This window comes from Rhinatrema bivittatum, chromosome 3 (genome assembly GCF_901001135.1).
Source record: "Rhinatrema bivittatum chromosome 3, aRhiBiv1.1, whole genome shotgun sequence".
Taxonomy (NCBI): Eukaryota; Metazoa; Chordata; class Amphibia; order Gymnophiona; family Rhinatrematidae; genus Rhinatrema; species Rhinatrema bivittatum.
This window is the reverse complement of record NC_042617.1, coordinates 270064191-270082787: the sequence shown is the minus strand read 5'-3', so window position 1 is coordinate 270082787 and position 18597 is coordinate 270064191. Positions and strand designations below refer to the sequence as shown.

At 45.3% G+C, this 18597-nt stretch overlaps 1 protein-coding gene across 1 annotated transcript in view; it reads left to right on the top strand.

Annotated features, from left to right (window-relative positions):
• MARS (methionyl-tRNA synthetase) overlaps window positions 1-18597 on the top strand; it is a 143033-nt gene that overhangs the window by 51613 nt on the left and 72823 nt on the right. Inside the window, exons 11-13 of the mRNA XM_029594591.1 lie at window positions 15477-15551; window positions 16045-16215; window positions 17073-17175. Of these exons, the coding sequence (XP_029450451.1) occupies window positions 15477-15551; window positions 16045-16215; window positions 17073-17175 (349 nt within the window). The remainder of the gene's footprint in view (window positions 1-15476; window positions 15552-16044; window positions 16216-17072; window positions 17176-18597) is intronic.

Genomic DNA, 18597 nt, shown 5'->3' with positions numbered 1-18597 from the left:
CGACCAATGGCAGCGGTAGCCCCTGTGACAAAGTGAGGGCAAAGGGCCGTCGACGCTATTTTGACTACTGGCAGCCGACAGCCCAAGTCCAGGGGACCGCTCCTGGACCCTTGCTGGACCTCCAGGGACTTTTGGCAGGTCTTTGGGGGGGGGGGGGTCAGGAGGGTGAGGGGTTTTGTTAAGATTTTTACTTTTTTATTAAAGATTTGTCTGCGAGCCAGATGCAGCCATCAAAAGAGCCACATCTGGCTCGCGAGCCATAGGTTCCCTACCCCTGTTCTAGATAATTTATAAACCAATCCAAACTTATTTACGTGCCTATCTGTAAACCGTTGTGATGGTATATCACTAAACGACTGTATAGAAAAGTTTTTAAATGAAAGAAAGAAAGAAAGAAAATAGACAAGCTCATAAGCCCTGGCAAGTTAGATGTAAAACAGTAACAAGACAGGCCAAGTGAGACTTCAAGAAAAAGCTTGCTAGTAAGGCAAAAATTAACAATAAAACTTTTTTTTCCAAGTACATTCAAAACAAAAAGCCTGTGAGGGAGTCATTTGGGCTGCCAGGTGATTGAAGGGCAAAAGGGAAGGACAAGGAAGTAGAAAAACTGAATTAATTCTTTGCCTCGGTCTTTCTGGAGGTGGATGTTGGGAACATACCCAAACCTGAAATGTTCTTTAATGCTGAAGATTCTGAGCAACTAAAACAAATATCTGTGATGGTGGAGGATATAATAGATCAAATTGACAAATACAAGAGTAGCAAATCGCCAGGACTGGATGATATCCACCCGAGTTCTAAAATAATTAAAACATGAAATTACTAGCCTGTTACTACTTAAAAAAGCTACAATTCCCAAAGACTGGAAGGTGGCTAAAACGCCAATTTTTAAAAAGTGTTTGTTTGTTTATTTATTTATTTATTTGGGCGTTTTATATACCGTCGTTCCAAAAGAAGATCACAGCGGGTTACAATATCAGTATTCATATTCATGGTCAATAATCACATACTGTGTGTCAATATTCACCTTCTAGGTCAACACCACAGCGAATACATATTCTAGTTCATAATCATATATATTCTAGGATATCACAATAGCTACTATATAATATAGTTCATATTCATACATTTTCTTGGCCAATATAACAGTAAATACAAGTTCTAATTCTACTAGCGTAAAGACCCATCACCCCACAAGACATCCTCTTTCAAATCGGCACTGCATCAATATAGAACCTCCACCCTTAATGCCAAACGTGACTTCCACGACTACATTTACAACCCAAAAGCCCTCTTCTCCTACGTCTCTGAGTTCACTAAGACAACCCCTCCAATCTTCTCTGACAAAGAAGCAGGAAGAAAATGTGAAGAGTTGGCACTATACTTTCACAGTAAAATATCAAACATCCTTCTCAGATTCACACCTGACCCCCACCCTATCTCCCCCTCCCCATGGCCCACTACTGCCACCCTCAATTCCCTTGATCTTATATCCTCCTTGGAAATAGCTTCAATCCTCAAAAAGATTAGACCAGCCACCCACCCTTCTGACACTATCCCCACTAAAGCCCTTCTTACAATACCTGACACCATAGCTAAACCCCTCGCTGATATCATTAATTGCTCGCTATCAACTGGCATTGTCCCTGACTCGCTTAAACATGCTGCAGTCAAACCCCTCCTAAAAAAAAACCATCTTTGAACCCAGATGACCCAGCCAATTTCCGCCCCATCTCCAATCTCCCTTTCATCTCAAAAATTATGGAAAGGGTTGTCAATAGTCAACTATCAGACTACCTGGAGGAAAATAAGATTCTCCACCCCTCCCAATTTGGATTCCGTAAGCACCTTAATACTGAAACCCTCCTTCTCTCCCTTACAGATTTCCTTCTTAGAGGCATGGACCAAGGAACCTGCTATATACTAGCCCTCTTAGACATATCCGCCGCCTTTGACACCATAAGCCATAAGCAACTCCTCACCCGCCTAGCCCACATTGGCATATCGGGCATTGCACTACTCTGGTTCACATCATATCTCACAAATAGGAAATTCTCAGTGAAAATAGGCAACTCAAAATCTGCCCTTCATGCGCTCTCCCAGAGAGTCCCTCAGGGCTCCTCCCTCTCATCCACCCTGTTTAACATATACCTCACACCCCTCTGCTAACACCTTTCCGATCTCAGCCTCAAATTTTTCTTATACGCTGATGATGTTCAAATTATCATACCCATTCAGGATACCCTAACCAAAGCATTAGACCATTGATGGAAGTGAGGCAATTTCTCCAATGCTCTACTCAGACCTTCATCTAGCCCAGAACGCAACAAAAACTGAACTGCTCCTCATCTCCCATCAGTCACCACCCAAACCAACCATCACAGATGACCCTGCCTACAACACATTCACAAGACAGCACAGCGCACGAAATCTTGGGGTTCAAATAGACCAGCAACTGAACCTAAAAAAACATATCAACCTTATCCTCAAGGAAGGTTTCTTCAAACTTAATGTCATGAAGAAACTGAAACCTTTACTTCATGCCTGTGATTTTCACACCGTCATTCAGGCCACCCTCTCAACAAAAATGGACTACTGTAACTCCCTTTTCCTAGGCCTGCCATACTCTACCATAAAACCCCTCCAAATGCTGCAGAATGCAGTAGCGAGAACCATCGCCAACGCCTGCAAATACGATCATATTACTCCTCTCCTCAAGAACCTACATTGGCTTCCAATCCCCTCCCGCATCGTATACAAAACACTGACACACAAAGCTATACTCTCACACAACTCAAACTGGCTAGTTGATCCATTCTGCCCAGTACAATCTAAAAAATCCACCAGATCCTCCAATAAAGGAACCCTTGACATACCCTCACTAAAAAGAGCACATCTTACTTCTACAAGGGAACGAGCCCTATCCATTGCTGGACCCACGCTCTGGAACTCTTCCCCCTCAGGCTCGAAACCTGCACCGCAAAATTCAGAGCCAATTTGAAAACTTGGCTATTCAAACAAGCCTATCAACAATAACAGCTTTCTCTCCCCTTGCAAACATACTTGAACCATGTAATCACATATGAATCTCCCACGCAAACCCTCCTTACTCCCGTTCTATATAGTTCTCGTTGTATATAGTTCTCGTTTGAGTATACTAAATTGAGAGACAATGTTAACTTATTTGGCTATTCTGATACAGAATAACCTGTTTCTATGTATCGTCTTTCTGCTTCCTCACAGTTCCTCTTTCCCATCTCCCTGTTTAATGTAATTTCTTTCCTTGCGTTCATTGTTTTGATGTAAACCGATATGATGTCCCCACTAATATCTGTATAGAAATTTAATAAATAAATAAAGACTAACAATACACTTTACATCATTCATTACTTATTGCTCGCTCCACTAACATTATCTCTGGTATTGACGTTGCAGTTATCAGCATATTGGTATTTTACATGAAATCGTATGCATTTCTAAAGAGCCATGTTTTCAGTTTACGCTTGAAACTCTTTTTCTTTCTGCTATCTGACGTATTGACTCTGAAAGTGAGTTCCACAGCTTGGGGCCTGCTATAGAAAACATTTGGTCTCTTATTTGCGTTAGGTGTGTGTTCCGAGTGGCAGGTACCATTAGAAGTCCTTTGTTTTGTGATCTTAGGTCTCTCTCTGGTGTGTAGTGTTGAATTGTCACTCCTAATAAACATGAGTTAATATTGTTGATGATATTGACAATTAGAGATAATACTTTATATTGAATTTTGGATTGTACAGGATTTAGGGATGATCTGAGAAACTATAGATCGGTGCTAGGCAAAATGGTAGAAGCTATTCTTAACAAATTTACTGCCCATATAGATAGATCTTAATGCAGAAGAGTCAACATGGTTTTAATAAGGGAAAGTCTCGTCTTACTAATCTTTTTGTACTATTTTGAAGGTATTAAACATGTAGTTCCTGTTCGTACCCCGGATCAGTCCAGAAAGACCCTGCTACTGGCGGGGGGGGGGGCGGGCTAGGGAGGGAGTCAATCAGGACTCTTCCTCCTCGAACCCGGAGGCTTTTTCCATGGGCTTTGTGCTTCTCCTTCATAAGGCTTTTAGTTCAGAAGGAGTTGGGGGCAAAGAGGCTTTTGCCTAGGAAGCCTTGGATGGTTAAGAAGGCTAGAGGGCCTGTGGAGTCAGGAGGGATCCTGCGGTTGCTGGGTCCCTGGAGGAGGGAGATTTGTTGGATTACCTAAATGATCCTGACCAGCTCCAAAGGGGTCCATGGCACTGGACAAAGGACCCTGTGAATGCCTTGGGAGATCCAACACAGAACCTGGCCAGAGATCCATTGGGAGTCTTGGGGGATCCCATACAGGATCTGGATGCTCAGCACCCGGAGGTGGTTCCAGTCATGGAAGGAGATGACCCCTGTGTGGTTCGGCTGTTCCGCAGAGAGGAACTGGGTCCATTGATTCCCCAGGTGCTGGAGGAGCTCGGCATCAAAGACTTCCAAGGAACGAGTGAATCTGCTCCTGGAGGGATTGCGGGGACCTCCTACTGCTTTTCCGTTACCTAAGCAGGTGAAGAAGTGGGTGAATCAGGAGTGGGAGTTTTCCGAGGGGGGGCCTGATGGTCACGAGAGCTATGGGGAAATTATATTCCTTGCCAGAACAGACCTTGGAGTTATGGAGAATACCCAAGGTGGATGCAGCCGTTTTGGCAGTTACTAAGAAGACTACCATCCTGGTGATGGGAGCGGCGGCTGTCAAGGATCTCCAGGATAGGAAGCTGGAGATTCTCCTTAAGCGGCTTTTTGAAGACTCTCAGCTTTAGCCCTTCGAGCAGTGGTGTGCGGAAGTCTTCAGAGAGCCTGTCTGTCCTGGGTGCAGAAGACACATGACAAGCATTCAGGAACAGCATCTGAGGCGGCGCAGGAAGCCTGTTTAGAGGCAGGAGTGGCCTATGTAGCTGGTGCTCTGTATGACATGGTCCAGACTTCTGCTGGGAGTATGGTCTCAGCGGTTGCGGTGCACAGGCTCTTGTGGCTACGAAATTGGTCAGCGGATGTGTGATTTAAGGCCCAGCTATTGAACTTCCCTTTCAGGGGGAAGCTCCTCTTCGGGGAGGAGTTGAAGAAGCTTGTGAAGCAGTTGGGAGAGTCAAAAGGCAATAAGTTGCCTGAAGACAAGAAGGGTCCTAAGAAGTCCTTTCTGCCGTGAGCCTAGTTTCGTGAGGCCAGGAGATTTCGAGCAGGCAGAGCCCCTGCACAAGCTTCGCAGATAGAGTTCGGGCAGGCGGCAGCTCTTTCGGAATCAACGCAGGTCCCCTAGGGACGGTGGGTCCCAAGGGGGGGAGCGGAAGTAAGGTCGGACAATGAAGGTATGATGGTCCACTCCTCTCAGGAGGCTTTCTCTCTTTTTGTAAAAAAAAAAAAAAAGAGTGGACCAGAATAATGTCGGACCGGTGGGTCCTGGAGGTGGTAAAAGACTGTTACGCCTTAGAATTTTCTCAGCTGCACAGGGACGCCTTTGTAGTCTCCCGCTGCATCTCTTGGAGCAAGCAGGAGGCAGTGCAGGACACGCTACAGTGATTTACAGCTTCTTCGTGATATTGTTCCGGTGCCCCCTCTGGAGAGGGGCAGGGTAGGTATTCAGTGTACTTCGTGGTACCAAAGAAGGAAGGGACCTTTCGGTCTATTCTTGATCTGCAGAAGGTGAATGCTGCCCTCCGGGTGCCGTGGTTTCAGATGGAGATGCTGTGCTCAGTGATAGCGGTGGTGTGCAAAGAGAGATTTTTAGCGTCCCTGGATATGTCCGAGGCCTACCTTTGTATCCCTATTCGACCCTAACATCAATGATTTGAGATTCATGGTTCTGGGAGAACATTTTCCAGTTTCAAGCTTTTCCCTTTGGGTTAGTGACTGTGCCGTGCACATTCACAGAGGAGATGGTGGTAGTAGTAGTGGCGGCGGAGGTCCCCAGGAAGGAGGGTGTCTTAGTACACCCGTACCTGGATGACTGGCTCATCCGAGCGAAGTCAGAGGTAGAGTGTGGTTGCTCAGTCCAGCAGGTGCTCCAGCGTCTGGTGGCGCTGGGCTGGGTGACCAACCTCGCAAAGAGTCATCTGAAGCCAATTCAATCCTTGGAGTATCTAGGGGCTTGCTTCGATATCCATCTGGGGAAGGTGTTCCTGACTTTGGAGAAAGTCCTCAAGCTGCAGAGTCAGGTTCTTCGGTTGCAGAGCTTGGCGGTGCCCGAGGTCTGGGACTACCTGCAGGTCCTGGGGTCCATGGCTTCTATGCTGGATTTGGTGCCATGGCATTTTGCTCACATGCATCCTCTGCAGGGGGCTCTATTATTCCAGTGGAATCGATGTCTGAGGAATTTCAGCTTCCATTACCAGAGGACACCAGGTCCAGTGACTTGTGGTGGCTGTCGCAGCACAATCTCGAGAAGGAAATGGATCTGGAAATGCCCGACTGGGTACTTGTGACCATGGATTCCAGCCTCTCTGGATGGGGGGAAATTTATCTGGTGAAATCGGCCCAGGGTCAGTGGTCGCCAGAGGTGGTGGCTTGGTCGATCAATCGACTGGTAATCAGTTCAGTGCGCAAGGCCTTGTTGGCATTTCTTCCACTCGTTCGAGGCAAATCAGTGCAAGTATTCTCGCACAATGCGACGATAGCGTACATCAGTCGTCAAGCTGGTACAAAGAGTTGTCTGGTGGCATTGAAGGGCAAGAGCTGTTCCTTTGGGCAGAGAAACAGCTGGAGAGACTAGCTGCGTCTCATGTGGCCGGAGAGGACAACAGGCAAGCAGACTTCCTCAGCAGTGTCTGGATCCGGGAGAGAGGGCGTTGTCGGCGGAAGCCTTCGCCTTACTGCAAGCAAGATGGGGCAACTCATGGCAACTCTGGCAAATGCAAAAACGGGTCGCTTTTTCAGTCACAGATGGGAAGGCATTGACGCTCTAGTTCAACCGTGGCCGACTCACCTCCTGCTGTACGTGTTTCCTCCATGGCCGCTCGTAGGCTGGGTGCTGCAGCACATCAAAACTCATCCGGGCAGGGTGATTCTGGTGGCGCCTGAGTGGCTGCGGCGGCCGTGGTTTATGCATCTTCTGCGCCTCATGGAAGACGGACCCGTTCGCTTGGCTCATTTCTCAGAGTTACTTCATCAGGGACCCATATTTTCAAACCAGGAGGATCACGTCTGCCTTGAGGCCTGGCATTTGAGAGGTTGCGGCTCTGTTTGAAGGGATATTCGGAGCCTGTGATTACACCTTTGCTTCAGGTGAGCAGGCCTTCCACTTCAATGACTTATGTCCAGGTGTGGAGAGTATTCGAATCCTGGTGTTTGCTGAATAGAGTACAGCCTTTAAAGGTGGATGTCCTGCAGATCTTGGAATTTCTACAGTGTGGGTTATCTAAGGGGCTAGTGTGTAATTCCTCTGCGGGTCCAGGTGGCAGCTTTGGGTTCCCTGTGCAGCAGGATTCAGGGAAAGCCGTTTTCATCTCGTCTGGATGTGGCTCATTTTCTGAGAGGGACAAAGCATCTGTGTTCTTATATGCGGAAGATCTGCCTGGCATGGAATTTGAATTTGGTTCCTTGGGTGTTGTGTGGGCCCCCTTTTGAGCCAATGCGGAGGGCGTCATTGAAGGATTTAACCTTTGAAGGCTGTTTTCCAGGTGGCTATCTGTTCGGTTAGAAGAATTTCTGAGCTGCAAGTGATGTCATATAGGGACCCTTTCCTCCATTTTTCGGATGATGGAGTCTCCTTACGAACAGTTTCTTCCTTTTTGCTGAAGAAAATAACTTGACAATGCTTATGCTTTTTCTTAAGTGTAAAACATTGATAAGACAGGCGAAGAGAGAATTTGAAATGAAATTGGCTGTAGAGACAAAAACTCATAATAAAAACCTTTTAATATATATACGAAGCAAGAAACCTGTGAGGAGTCGGTTGGACTGTTAGGTGACTGAGGGGTTAAAGGGGCTCTTAAGGAAGATAAGGCCATTTCAGAAACACTAAATAAATTCTTCGCTTCTGTGTTAACTAATGAAGATGTTGGGAAGATGCCCGTTCCGGAGATGGTTTTCAAGGGTGATGAGTCAGATGAACTGAACCAAATTACTGTGAACCTGGAAGATGTAGTAGGCTAGATTGACAAACTAAAGAGTAGCAAGTCACCTGGACCAGATGGTATGCATCCCAGGACTCTGAAAGAACTAAAAAATGAAATTTCAGATCTATTAGTTAACATTTGTAACCTATCATTAAAATCAGCCATTGTACCTAAAGACTGGAGGGTGACCAATGTAACCCCAATATTTAAAAAGGGCTCCAGGGGTGATCCGAGAAACTATAGACCAATGAGCCTGACTTCAGTGCCACGAAAAATAGTGGAAACTATTCTAAAGATCAAAATCACAGAGTATATAGAAAGACATGATTTAATGGAACACAGTCAACATGAATTTACCCAAGGGAAATCTTGCCTCACAAATCTGCTTCATTTTTTTGAAGAGGTTAATAAACATGTGGATAAAGGTGAACTGATAGATATAGCGTATTTGGATTTTCAGAAGGCATTTGACAAAGTCCCTCATGAGAGTCTTCTAAGAAAACTAAAAAGTCATGGGATAGGAGGCAGTGTCCTTTATGGATTACAAACTGGTTAAAAGACAGGAAACAGTAGGATTAAATGGTCAATTTTCTCAGTGGAAAAGGGTAAACAGTGAAGTGTCTCAGTGATCTGTACTTGGACTGGTGCTTTTCAATATATTTATAAATGATCTGGAAAGGAATTCGATGAGTGAGGTTATCAGATTTGCAGACGATACAAAATTATTCAGAGTAGTTAAATCACAAGCGGAGTGTGATACATTACAGAAGGACCTTGCGTGACTGGAAGATTGGGCATCCAAATGGCAGATTAAGTTTGTGGACAAATGCAAGGTGTTGCATATAGGGGAAAATAACCCATGTAGTTGTTACACGATGTTAGGTTCCATATTAGGAGCTACCACCCAGTAAAAAGATCTAGGCATCAGTGGATTGAAATTGTCGGCTCAGTGTGCTGCAGCAGTCAAAAAAGCAAACAGAACGTTAGGAATTATTAGGAAGGGAATGGTGAATAAAACAGAAAATGTCATGCCTCTATTGCTCCATGGTGAGACCACACCTTGAGTACTGTGTACAGTTCTGGTCATTGCATCTCAAAAAAGATATAGTTAAACCGAAGAAGGGCAACCGAAATGATAAAGGGGCTGGAACAGCTCCCCTATGAGGAAAGGCTAAAGAGGTTAGAGCTGTTCAGCTTGGAGAAGAGATGGCTGAGGGAGGATATGATAGAGGTCTTTAAAATCATGAGACTTCTAGAACGGGTAGATGTGAATTGGTTATTTACACTTTCGGATAATAGGACTAGGAGGCACTCCTTGAAGTTAGCAAGTAGCACATTTAAATCTAATCAGAGAAAATTATTTTTCATTCAACGCACAATTAAGCTCTGGAATTTGTTGCCAGAGGATGTGATTAGTGTAGCTGGGTTTAAAAAAGGTTTGGTTAAGTTCTTGGAGAAGTCCATTAACTGCTATTAATCAAGTTGACTTAGGGAATAGCCACTGCTATTACTGGCATCAGTAGCATGGGATCTTTTTAGTGTTTGGGTACTTGCCAGGTTTTTGTGGCCTGGTTTGGCCACTGTTGGAAACAGGATGCTGGGCTTAATGGACCCTTGGTCTGACCCTGTATGGCAATTTCTTATGTAATCTCTTTTCACCTTAATCAGGTGGTTGGACTTCCTGCCTTTTCAAACTTGGCAACTAATTTTTTGATGGCTTGAGAACTTTATTTATTGGACGTGTGTCGTATCCTTTTGCAAGATCTCAAGGTGACGAATCCCTTTCGGAGATTGTATCATCTTTTTGTCTTGTTCAGTGAAGCAAAGAAGGGAAATAAAACTTCCAAAGGCACGATTGCTCACTGGTTAAAGAAGACAATAACTTTGGCTTACATCTGCAAGGGCCGGCCGGTGCCAGAGGGGTTGCGAGCGCATTCCACCTGGGTCCAGGCGAACTTGTGGGCAGTGTGTCAATTGCTTTCTCCGCAGGAGATATGCCATGCAGCAACGTGGTCTTCTCTTAACACTGTTACCAAACATTATCACTTAGATGTGCGCTCTCCAGAAGAGGCGATGACTGGGGAGAGTGTATTGTGTGCAAGTCTTTTGGGTTCCCGCCCAGAATAGAGGGATATATCCCACTCGTCTGGACTGATTTGGGGTACGAACAGGAAAGGAAAACTGGATCTTATCTACTAATTTTCGTTCCCGAAGTACCATGAATCAGACCAGAGACCCGTCCCCTTCTGACGAAAGACTGCCTTGCTTCTGGAGATGGCTAAGCTGATTGAGTTGATATTTGATTTGATCAGAGTAATGAAAACTGTACATAGTTGGTGTATGTTTTTTAAGTTAAGGAGGCCTAGTTTGCAGGGGGCTTCAACTTTAAGCCTCTTTTCACCCAAGGTTTATTGGGGGTTGTTGAGGTAGGCATCTTGGCTTGGGTACAGGTCAATACTGAGGGACTGCAGTGGCCAATCCAAGTCACAAGTACCTGGCAAGTACCCAAACATTAGATAGAGCGCAAGCTACTATTGCTTATTAATTACTGTAATAGCAGTTTATGGATTTACCTCTAGGAACTTATCCAAACCTTTTTTAAACCAAGTAACAATAACTGCTGAAACCACATCCTCTGGCAATGAATTCCAGAGCTTAACTATGCGCTGAGTGAGAGAGAACTTTCTTTGATTTGTTTTAAATGAGCTACTTGCTAACTTCATGGAGTGCCCCCTGGTCCTTCTGTTATCTAAGAGAGTAAATAACCGATTTACATAAACTTGTTCAAGTCCTTTCAAGATTTGTAGACTTCTGTCATATCCCCCCTAAGTCATCTCTTCTTCAAACTGAACATCCCTAACTTCTTTAGCCTTTCCTCATAGGGCAGCCGTTCCATGCCCCATATAATTTTGGTCGCCCTTCTCTGTACTTTCTCCAGTGCAGCTATGTCTTTTTTGAGATGCGGTGACCAGAATTGCACACAGTATTCAAGGTGCCTTAATTTTCTTCTCGGGGGTTTGTGTACAGCTCCATTTGAACTGATCCGAAGGGCAACTATGAAGGATCTTAACTTTAAAGGTTTTCTTGGTGGCAGTTTGTTCTGCTAGGATAATTTTGGAGCTACAGGCCCTATCGGGCAAGGATCCTTTTCTTAGGATTATAGATGATGGAGTCTCTTTGCATACAGTTCCTCCTTTTCTTCCGAAGGTGGTTTCGGCCCGGGGCGGTCCGGTGGCATGGCCGCGCCCTCCGGAACCGCCCCCAGGTTGCGTCTCGGCGCGCTAGCGGCCCCCTGGCATGCGGGGATTTACTTCTCCCTCCGGGAGGCGTAAATCCCCCGACAAAGGTAGGGGGGGGTCTAGATAGGGCCGGGGGGGTGGGTTAGGTAGAGGAAGGGAGGGGAAGGTGAAGGGAGGGCGAAAGCGAGTTCCCTTCGAGGCCGCTCCGATTTCGGAGCGGCCTCGGAGGGAACGGCGGCAGGCTTGCGCGCGCCGCCATCGGCAGCCTTGCGCGCGCCGATCCTGGATTTTAGCTGCTACGCGCGTATCTACTAAAATCAAGCGTACTTTTGTTTGCGCCTGGTGCGCCAACAAAAGTATGCGAAGGCGCACTTTCTTAAAATCTACCCCACTGTCTTTGCTTGGTAGGATTCTGAGATGGAGGGGCTTGACAGCATTTTGGGAAAATCTCAGGCTGTATCAAAAAGAGAAAATTCTTTGCCACAGAGCACACAAGGCCTGGCCTGAGGGCTCTGTGGCGGAGGTGTGCATTGCCCTGTGGGGGGATTTGGGGCTTGGCTTCTCTTGCTTAGGCTACAGAGGTTGCGTTCTCTCCCTAACGATTGTGAGGGAGTCTCTGGCAACTAATGGCCAGACTTGGGCTGCTTGTGTACCTAAATTTCCCAGAAAATTTTTGTTGAGGGGAAATTGGGAAACAGCAACATAGTAAATGGAATAAACAGTCCTGAGAAATATTTGTGTGATCACTTCTGCAGTAATCTGATGTGTAAAATTATATGCAAAAGCACAGGCATAAACTACAATCAGGTAACATGGGTAATATAGGCAATGACTATATATATTCGTAGCTGTTAAACATGAGGAGACCTGTTATGTCCGGCATGGTTAAAGCTGTCCCTGCCGAAATGTTATGCATCTTGCGATAATATCCAGAGCTACACTAGCATTCTTCTGAAGCTACACTACTGATTTTAAGGAACTGGAGAAATATACATTTGTGATTTTGATATTTAAGTATAGTTAAAAAAAAAAAAAAGCATGAAAATTTTCTCTTTTCCCCGACCTATATTTTCCTTCTCAAAATTTAATTGGCCCACCTCTTTTCCTCTCTTTATTTATTGGGGGTGGAGGGGGGTGGGAGTCCATCTGAAGCCCCTGTCTAGGAGTGACGCTGCAGGGACTGAGCTAGATTGAAGAAGGTTAGAAATGGGCAAAATAAAACCCCTTCAAATAATTTATTTATTTATTTATTTTTAGGTTTTTATATACCGGAAGTTCCTGTATACAATACATATCACTCCGGTTCACAATTAACAGAGAAAACTATCGCCGGGAAGGCGGTTTACATGGAACATACATGGAACATGGAACATATCGAATAAACTATAATAAAGTACAATCTAATTTGAAACAACTGAAATAAACTTAGGAAATAACTAGGTACATGTAACTGAAGCAAGATGAACATTACATTATTGCTGCAAGGCAAGGCTGGATGTTTGTTCTTATTGCTATTAGCTCTCTGGGAAAGCTTGATGGAATAGCCAAGTTTTGAGTTTCGCCTTGAAAGTAATGTGGCATGGTTCAAGACGGAGGTCTGGTGGTAGTGAGTTCCAGAGAGACGGGCCCGCTGTGGATAGAGCACGTTTTCTCAGGGTAGATTTTGCAGGTTGTGTGATCATTCTATTCTGGTATGCCGTTCTGGTTGGTTTGTTAGAAGAGTGTAGTTGAAGCTGGAAAGTTAGGTTGAGTGGGGAGATGTTGTGAAGGGCCTTGTGAATCATCATGCAGGTCTTGAACTGAATCCTATATTTGATGGGAAGCCAGTGGAGATGCTGGAGGATCGGGGTGATATGGTCCCTTTTTTTGGCATTGGTAAGTATTCTTGCAGTGGCATTCAGTACCATCTGGAGTGGTTTGGTAGTGTATGCTGGAAGGCCTTGCAGGAGTGAATTACAGTAATCTAATTTAGTGAGAATGATGGCCTGGAGTACTGTGCGGAAGTCCCTATAGAGTAGAAGGGGCTTTAGTTTCTTCAGCACTTGTAATTTAAAGAAGCATTCTTTTGTGGTGTTATTTATGAATTTGTTGAGGCTGAGTCTGTTGTCTAGTAGTACTCCCAGATCTCTGACTTGAGGTGCTGTGGAGTATCCTGAGGCGTCTGGAGGGTTGCTGGATGTTGGCGGGGCAGATTTATCTGGTGCTATTATGAGGATTTCCGTTTTTTTGGTGTTTAGAACGAGGTTGAGGCTGGTTAGAAGATCGTTGATGGATGAGAGGCATTTTTTCCAATGATCCATGGTTTTGTGTATGGTCTCTGTGATAGGTATGAGAATTTGTATGTCATCTGCGTATAGGAAATGGGTGAGTTTGAGGTTAGTAAGCAGATGACAGAGTGGGAGAAGGTAGATGTTGAAGAGGGTGGGGGAGAGTGATGATCCTTGTGGTACCCCCATCTTGGCTTGGATGGGGTGAGATTCCTTATTGTTTATCTTAACTTTGTATGATCTGTTCTCTAAGAAGGATTTAAACCAGTTAAAAGCTGCTCCAGTGATGCCGATATTTGTCAGTTGTTGTAGTAGGTTAGGGTGGTTCACGGTGTCAAAAGCTGAGGAAAGATCCAGGAGCGCGAGGAGACAAGGTTGGCCTTTTTCGAGATTGAAGATGATGGTGTCCGCTAGTGTGGCTAATAAGGATTCGGTGCTTTTTTTCTTTCGGAATCCATATTGATTATTGGTGAGGATATTGTTCTCTTCAAGGAATTCAGCAAGTTGTCTGTTGACAACTTTCTCCATAATTTTAGCTAGCATGGGGAGGTTAGCTATAGGTCTGTAGTTGGCCGGATCTGTGGTGGGAAGGTTGGGTTTTTTGAGGAGAGGTTTGAGCAGTGCTGACTTGAGTTGGTCCAGAACTTGGCCTTGGGCGAGGGAGCAGTTAATGATATTGGCAACTGGCTTGGCAATGATGTCATGGATTGAACTCAGCAGGTTTGATGGTATATGGTCTAAGGGGTGAGAGGACGGTTTTATCTTCTTTAGGATATTCGCTATTTCTAAGGTGGACGTGGGTTCAAGAGATTCAAGGACAGCTGTGTGTGTGATGGGTTGAAAAGCGGTTGATGTAGTTGATTGCTGGTTGTGGTTGTTTGCGAGGCTTGTGAATGGCGTTAGTCCTTTGAGGGGGGCTACGAGTGCTGTGATTTTGTTGTCGAAAAAGTCGGCAAGTTCACTGGCTTTTTTTTTGAGCTTGGTCGTCTGGGATGTTTGGTCCGGGGGGTTTAGTGAGGGCTGAAACATAAGAGAAGAGGGCTCTTGAATCAAATGAGAAATGGTGTATCTTTTTGGAGAAAAATTCTCTTTTTGTTTTGTTGATTTCGTTTCTGTAGGTATTGAGGCATGACTTATAGTTGAGGAGGGTTGTCGTAGATGGGCTTTGACGCCATTGGCTTTCTTTGTTTCTAAGCTCGTGTTTACGGGACTTCAACTCTGTGGTAAACCAAGGTTTCCTGTTGTCTTTATCCGGGTTGATGGACTTTGTTGTCAAGGGACACACTTGATCTGCCACCTTGTAGGTGATGTTGAGCCAAGATGAGGTTGCTGAGTTAGCGTCAGTGAGGTCCAGATTTATTAGTTCTTTTGCTGGTGTTTACTTAGTTGATCTCCTGAGCATTGTTTCCTGACTGATATGTTGATTGTTTGAGTTATTAGGGGAAGAGGCTTCTTGAGAATGAAGTTATTAGGGGAAGAGGCTTCTTGAGAATGAAGTTATTAGGGGAAGAGGCTTCTTGAGAATGAAAGCTCCATGATGCCATTTAGATCCCAATAAGGGGCCGGTTCTGATTTGAATTGGTAACCCAAAGGAGCAACAGGAAAATGCCCGGCCAGAGGAGCCTCGTCAACCCTCTCAGTTCTACACACCTCAGCCCTGAAGAAGAAAGAGTGTCCATTACGCTATCATTTCCATGAGGTGTGGAGAACTAAAACTTAAGTTTTGGGTAAATAAGCTTGCCAGAAAACCCCTTCCATTTGCTTAGCTCCTAAATGTACATTTTAACACACTCAGTTCCTACAGTGCATTATATGATGTGATGATATCCTTTTTTTTTTTTTTTTTCTTCCCGTTAACAGAAACCTCAGTGCAAGATATGCAAAGGGTCACCAGTTATAAAATCCTCCAAGCATCTCTTCCTGGACCTGCCAAAAGTAGGAATTGCTTATTTTGAATTTTTATTTTTCTGTGTCAAACTGTCAGCTCTCTCTCCTGGACGTGAAGTGTTAGGGAATACTCTCTGGGTTGTCCCAGTAAAACAAGTCAACTTGAGGGAGGGTGGGGTGGGAGGAATAAAGGTAGCTACAGCATTGTTTTGCTTGCATCTTCCTTCTGTTCCTCCCTTGGCCACCGTGCTAACCAGTATCACTTTCTACTGGGTCTCGGCTAATGCAGAGCTAACTTGGCTGAGGAAAACTGAGCTGCGTACTTTTTCACAAGCCGGCTGCAGTTCCCCCAAGTGCAAATACCAGGATCACAGTTTGCCTCCGAGTGACTAGAAAAGCCCAATTTTCCTCAGCTAGGTTGGTTCCACCAGAAACTCTGCAGCCCTGACATGGAAGCCACAAAGGGAACTATGAAATATGCTGATGGAAAGCAAAGCCTTTCTTTGGGATTTCATTTTAGTTTTTTGTTTTTTTTTTAAAGCTGGAAGAGCGTCTGGAGAAGTGGTTAGAGCAATCATTAGCATGTGGAGACTGGACAGCAAATGCCAGATTCATCACCCGCTCCTGGATCCGAGATGGGCTCAAACCACGCTGCATCACCCGGGACCTGAAGTGGGGGACACCTGTTCCACTGGATGGCTTCAGAGACAAAGTGAGAAGGTCAAAGAGCACTGAGGTGGGGGGGGGGGTATTTCTTAGGTCACAGAGGGAAATGAGCAGTCCTCTTGATCAGTGTTTCTCAATCTCTGGCCTGTGGACTGTCAGCAGTCCCCAGCAGCATTTTTGCTGGTCAGTGGAGCGGCAGTCATTGCAGGAGAAAACAGACCCATCCTGCAGTCGTCTGCAGCCATGAGTGGGACAAACTGCCCTAAACCTCCGGACCAAAATGTCCTGGTTCTGCTCCCGGCCCCTCGGCACTGCACACCGCCACTTCTGGGTGTGGAGAAAGCCTCTTGGCACACTTGATTGGGCCAACAGACTGTAAACATGAACATCGAGTGCAGCTGAGCCCCAGACTGGCCAAATCCTGACTTTGTAAATATACAAAAAAATGTCAATATGTTGCTGACTATGCAGCCAATTAGAGCTGCTGCAGGCACCAAGGGTAGCGTCTACTCCCACTGCCACCGAAGTAAATATTTTTAGCCTCTGGCTACATTATCCTCCAGAATGAGAAGATTTATTTGCCCTCCAGTCAACTGCAAACAGACGCTTCAAGTGTCTCCTCCAACTCTATCAGCCCTTGTCAGGTTAGAAGGTCAACCAACTGGTCCATAGCATCAAAAAGGTTGAAAACCACTGCTCTAAATTACTTCCTCTCAATTTTTTCCTTTTCTTTTTGGAAAGGTCACTGCGCCTGCCTACTTCTGGGGATTATTGGCTGCATTGGCCTCGCGCAGACCTTTAGTAACTTTGCATCCCATATCGGCCTCTTCATCTATTTTTGTAGACTTTTGCACTGCTAATTTCCTTACTCTTCTCCCCCCCCCCCCCCTTCACCCCCTGCAGGTCTTCTATGTATGGTTCGATGCCCCGATTGGTTACCTCTCCATCACAGCCAATTACACAGACCAGTGGGAGAGGTGGTGGAAGAATCCCCAGCAGGTAACGTGCCCTTAAGCCACCAACTCTGTGACACGAGATTAACCCTTTGTTTGCTGAGCAAAATTACTGAGGAGTCCATTGATCCAAATAATCATTTTCTTGCTATGCAGTATAATTTACATTTTCAGTAAGCAGTCTAATTGACAAAGTCCATACATACTTTTCAGCCCACACAAACTTATCTGATCTTCAGACACAAACTGTGCGCCAGGGTCAGCGGAACGCCTTTTTGGTTGAGGGGAGTGGCATGCAAATTGTTTCCAACTCCGTCCCCAACTCATTCATCCTGGTTCACTCTGCCCCATCCCAGGTCTCTCTCTCTCTTCCTCCTTCTCCTGCTGCAATCCCCAGTTGACTCCATCACTCCCTCTCACCACAATCCAATTTACTCTTTCCCGCTTTTGCCTTGATTTCCAGTTCCCTCTGTCCTTCTCCCTCCTGCGATCCCAAGTTCACTCCCCCCCCCCCCCCCCCCCCCCCCCCCAATCCCACGCCATCCTGATTCCCAGTAGATTAATTTGCCTAGTTCTGGCAGGCTTAGCTCACTTTATTGATGGGACCTGTAATAATGCTTCGTTTGTGGATCTCCAGGTCCACTCCAGGATGTGTCTCAATATATACTCTTGGAGGTTCCTGATGACTGAGTGATCTAATTCTAAAACCAGAGCTTTAAAAATAATTCTAATGTGAACCAATAGCCAGTGCAAATGTTCAAAAACTGGCAAAGCAGTTTCTTACTGTTTCATACCAGTAAGGAGCTAAGCGACCATGTTCTGTAAAGGTTTCAGCACTATGGATAGATTTACATGGCAAGCCAAGGTATAGAAATGTTACAGTAATATAGCCCAGACAGGATGAAAGCCTAGACCCAGCATTGCCACTTCTAAAATCTGGCTAAGTGACTGAATGATCCATAAGTGGTACCAGATACTCTAAACAACTGCATTAGTTTGCAGATTTAAAGCCAAGCCATGGTCTAATGTTACCCTTTCAGGGTCTTTACCCAATCCTTTACTGAGAGAACTACTTCTCAAGGATTAAAGGGGGAGGTAGAGCAACAGACACCTTCACTGCATAAAGAGATCTTAGATGGGTTTCATCTTAGCTTTGTTTGCCGACATCCAGTTCCCTATATGTACCCTAATCAGTCCAGACTCCTGGGTTTTGCCTCCCGTCCAGCAGATGGAGACCGAGAATGTTTGACTGATACTGCCCTATACCATGAGGTGCCACCTGCAGTCTGTCAGTATTTCTCTGTCGCCAGCAGATAGTGGAGGTGCAAAACCTGCAGACTGACTGTAAAAAAAAAAAAAAAAAGTCTACCAAAATTTAGGAAAGATGTTCAAAAGAGGGCGATTCCACAGCCTCCCAGAGGGTTGTTAGGTCCTGGTGTGAGCATCCCCTCTGGTATTTGAGGCACTTGAGCAGA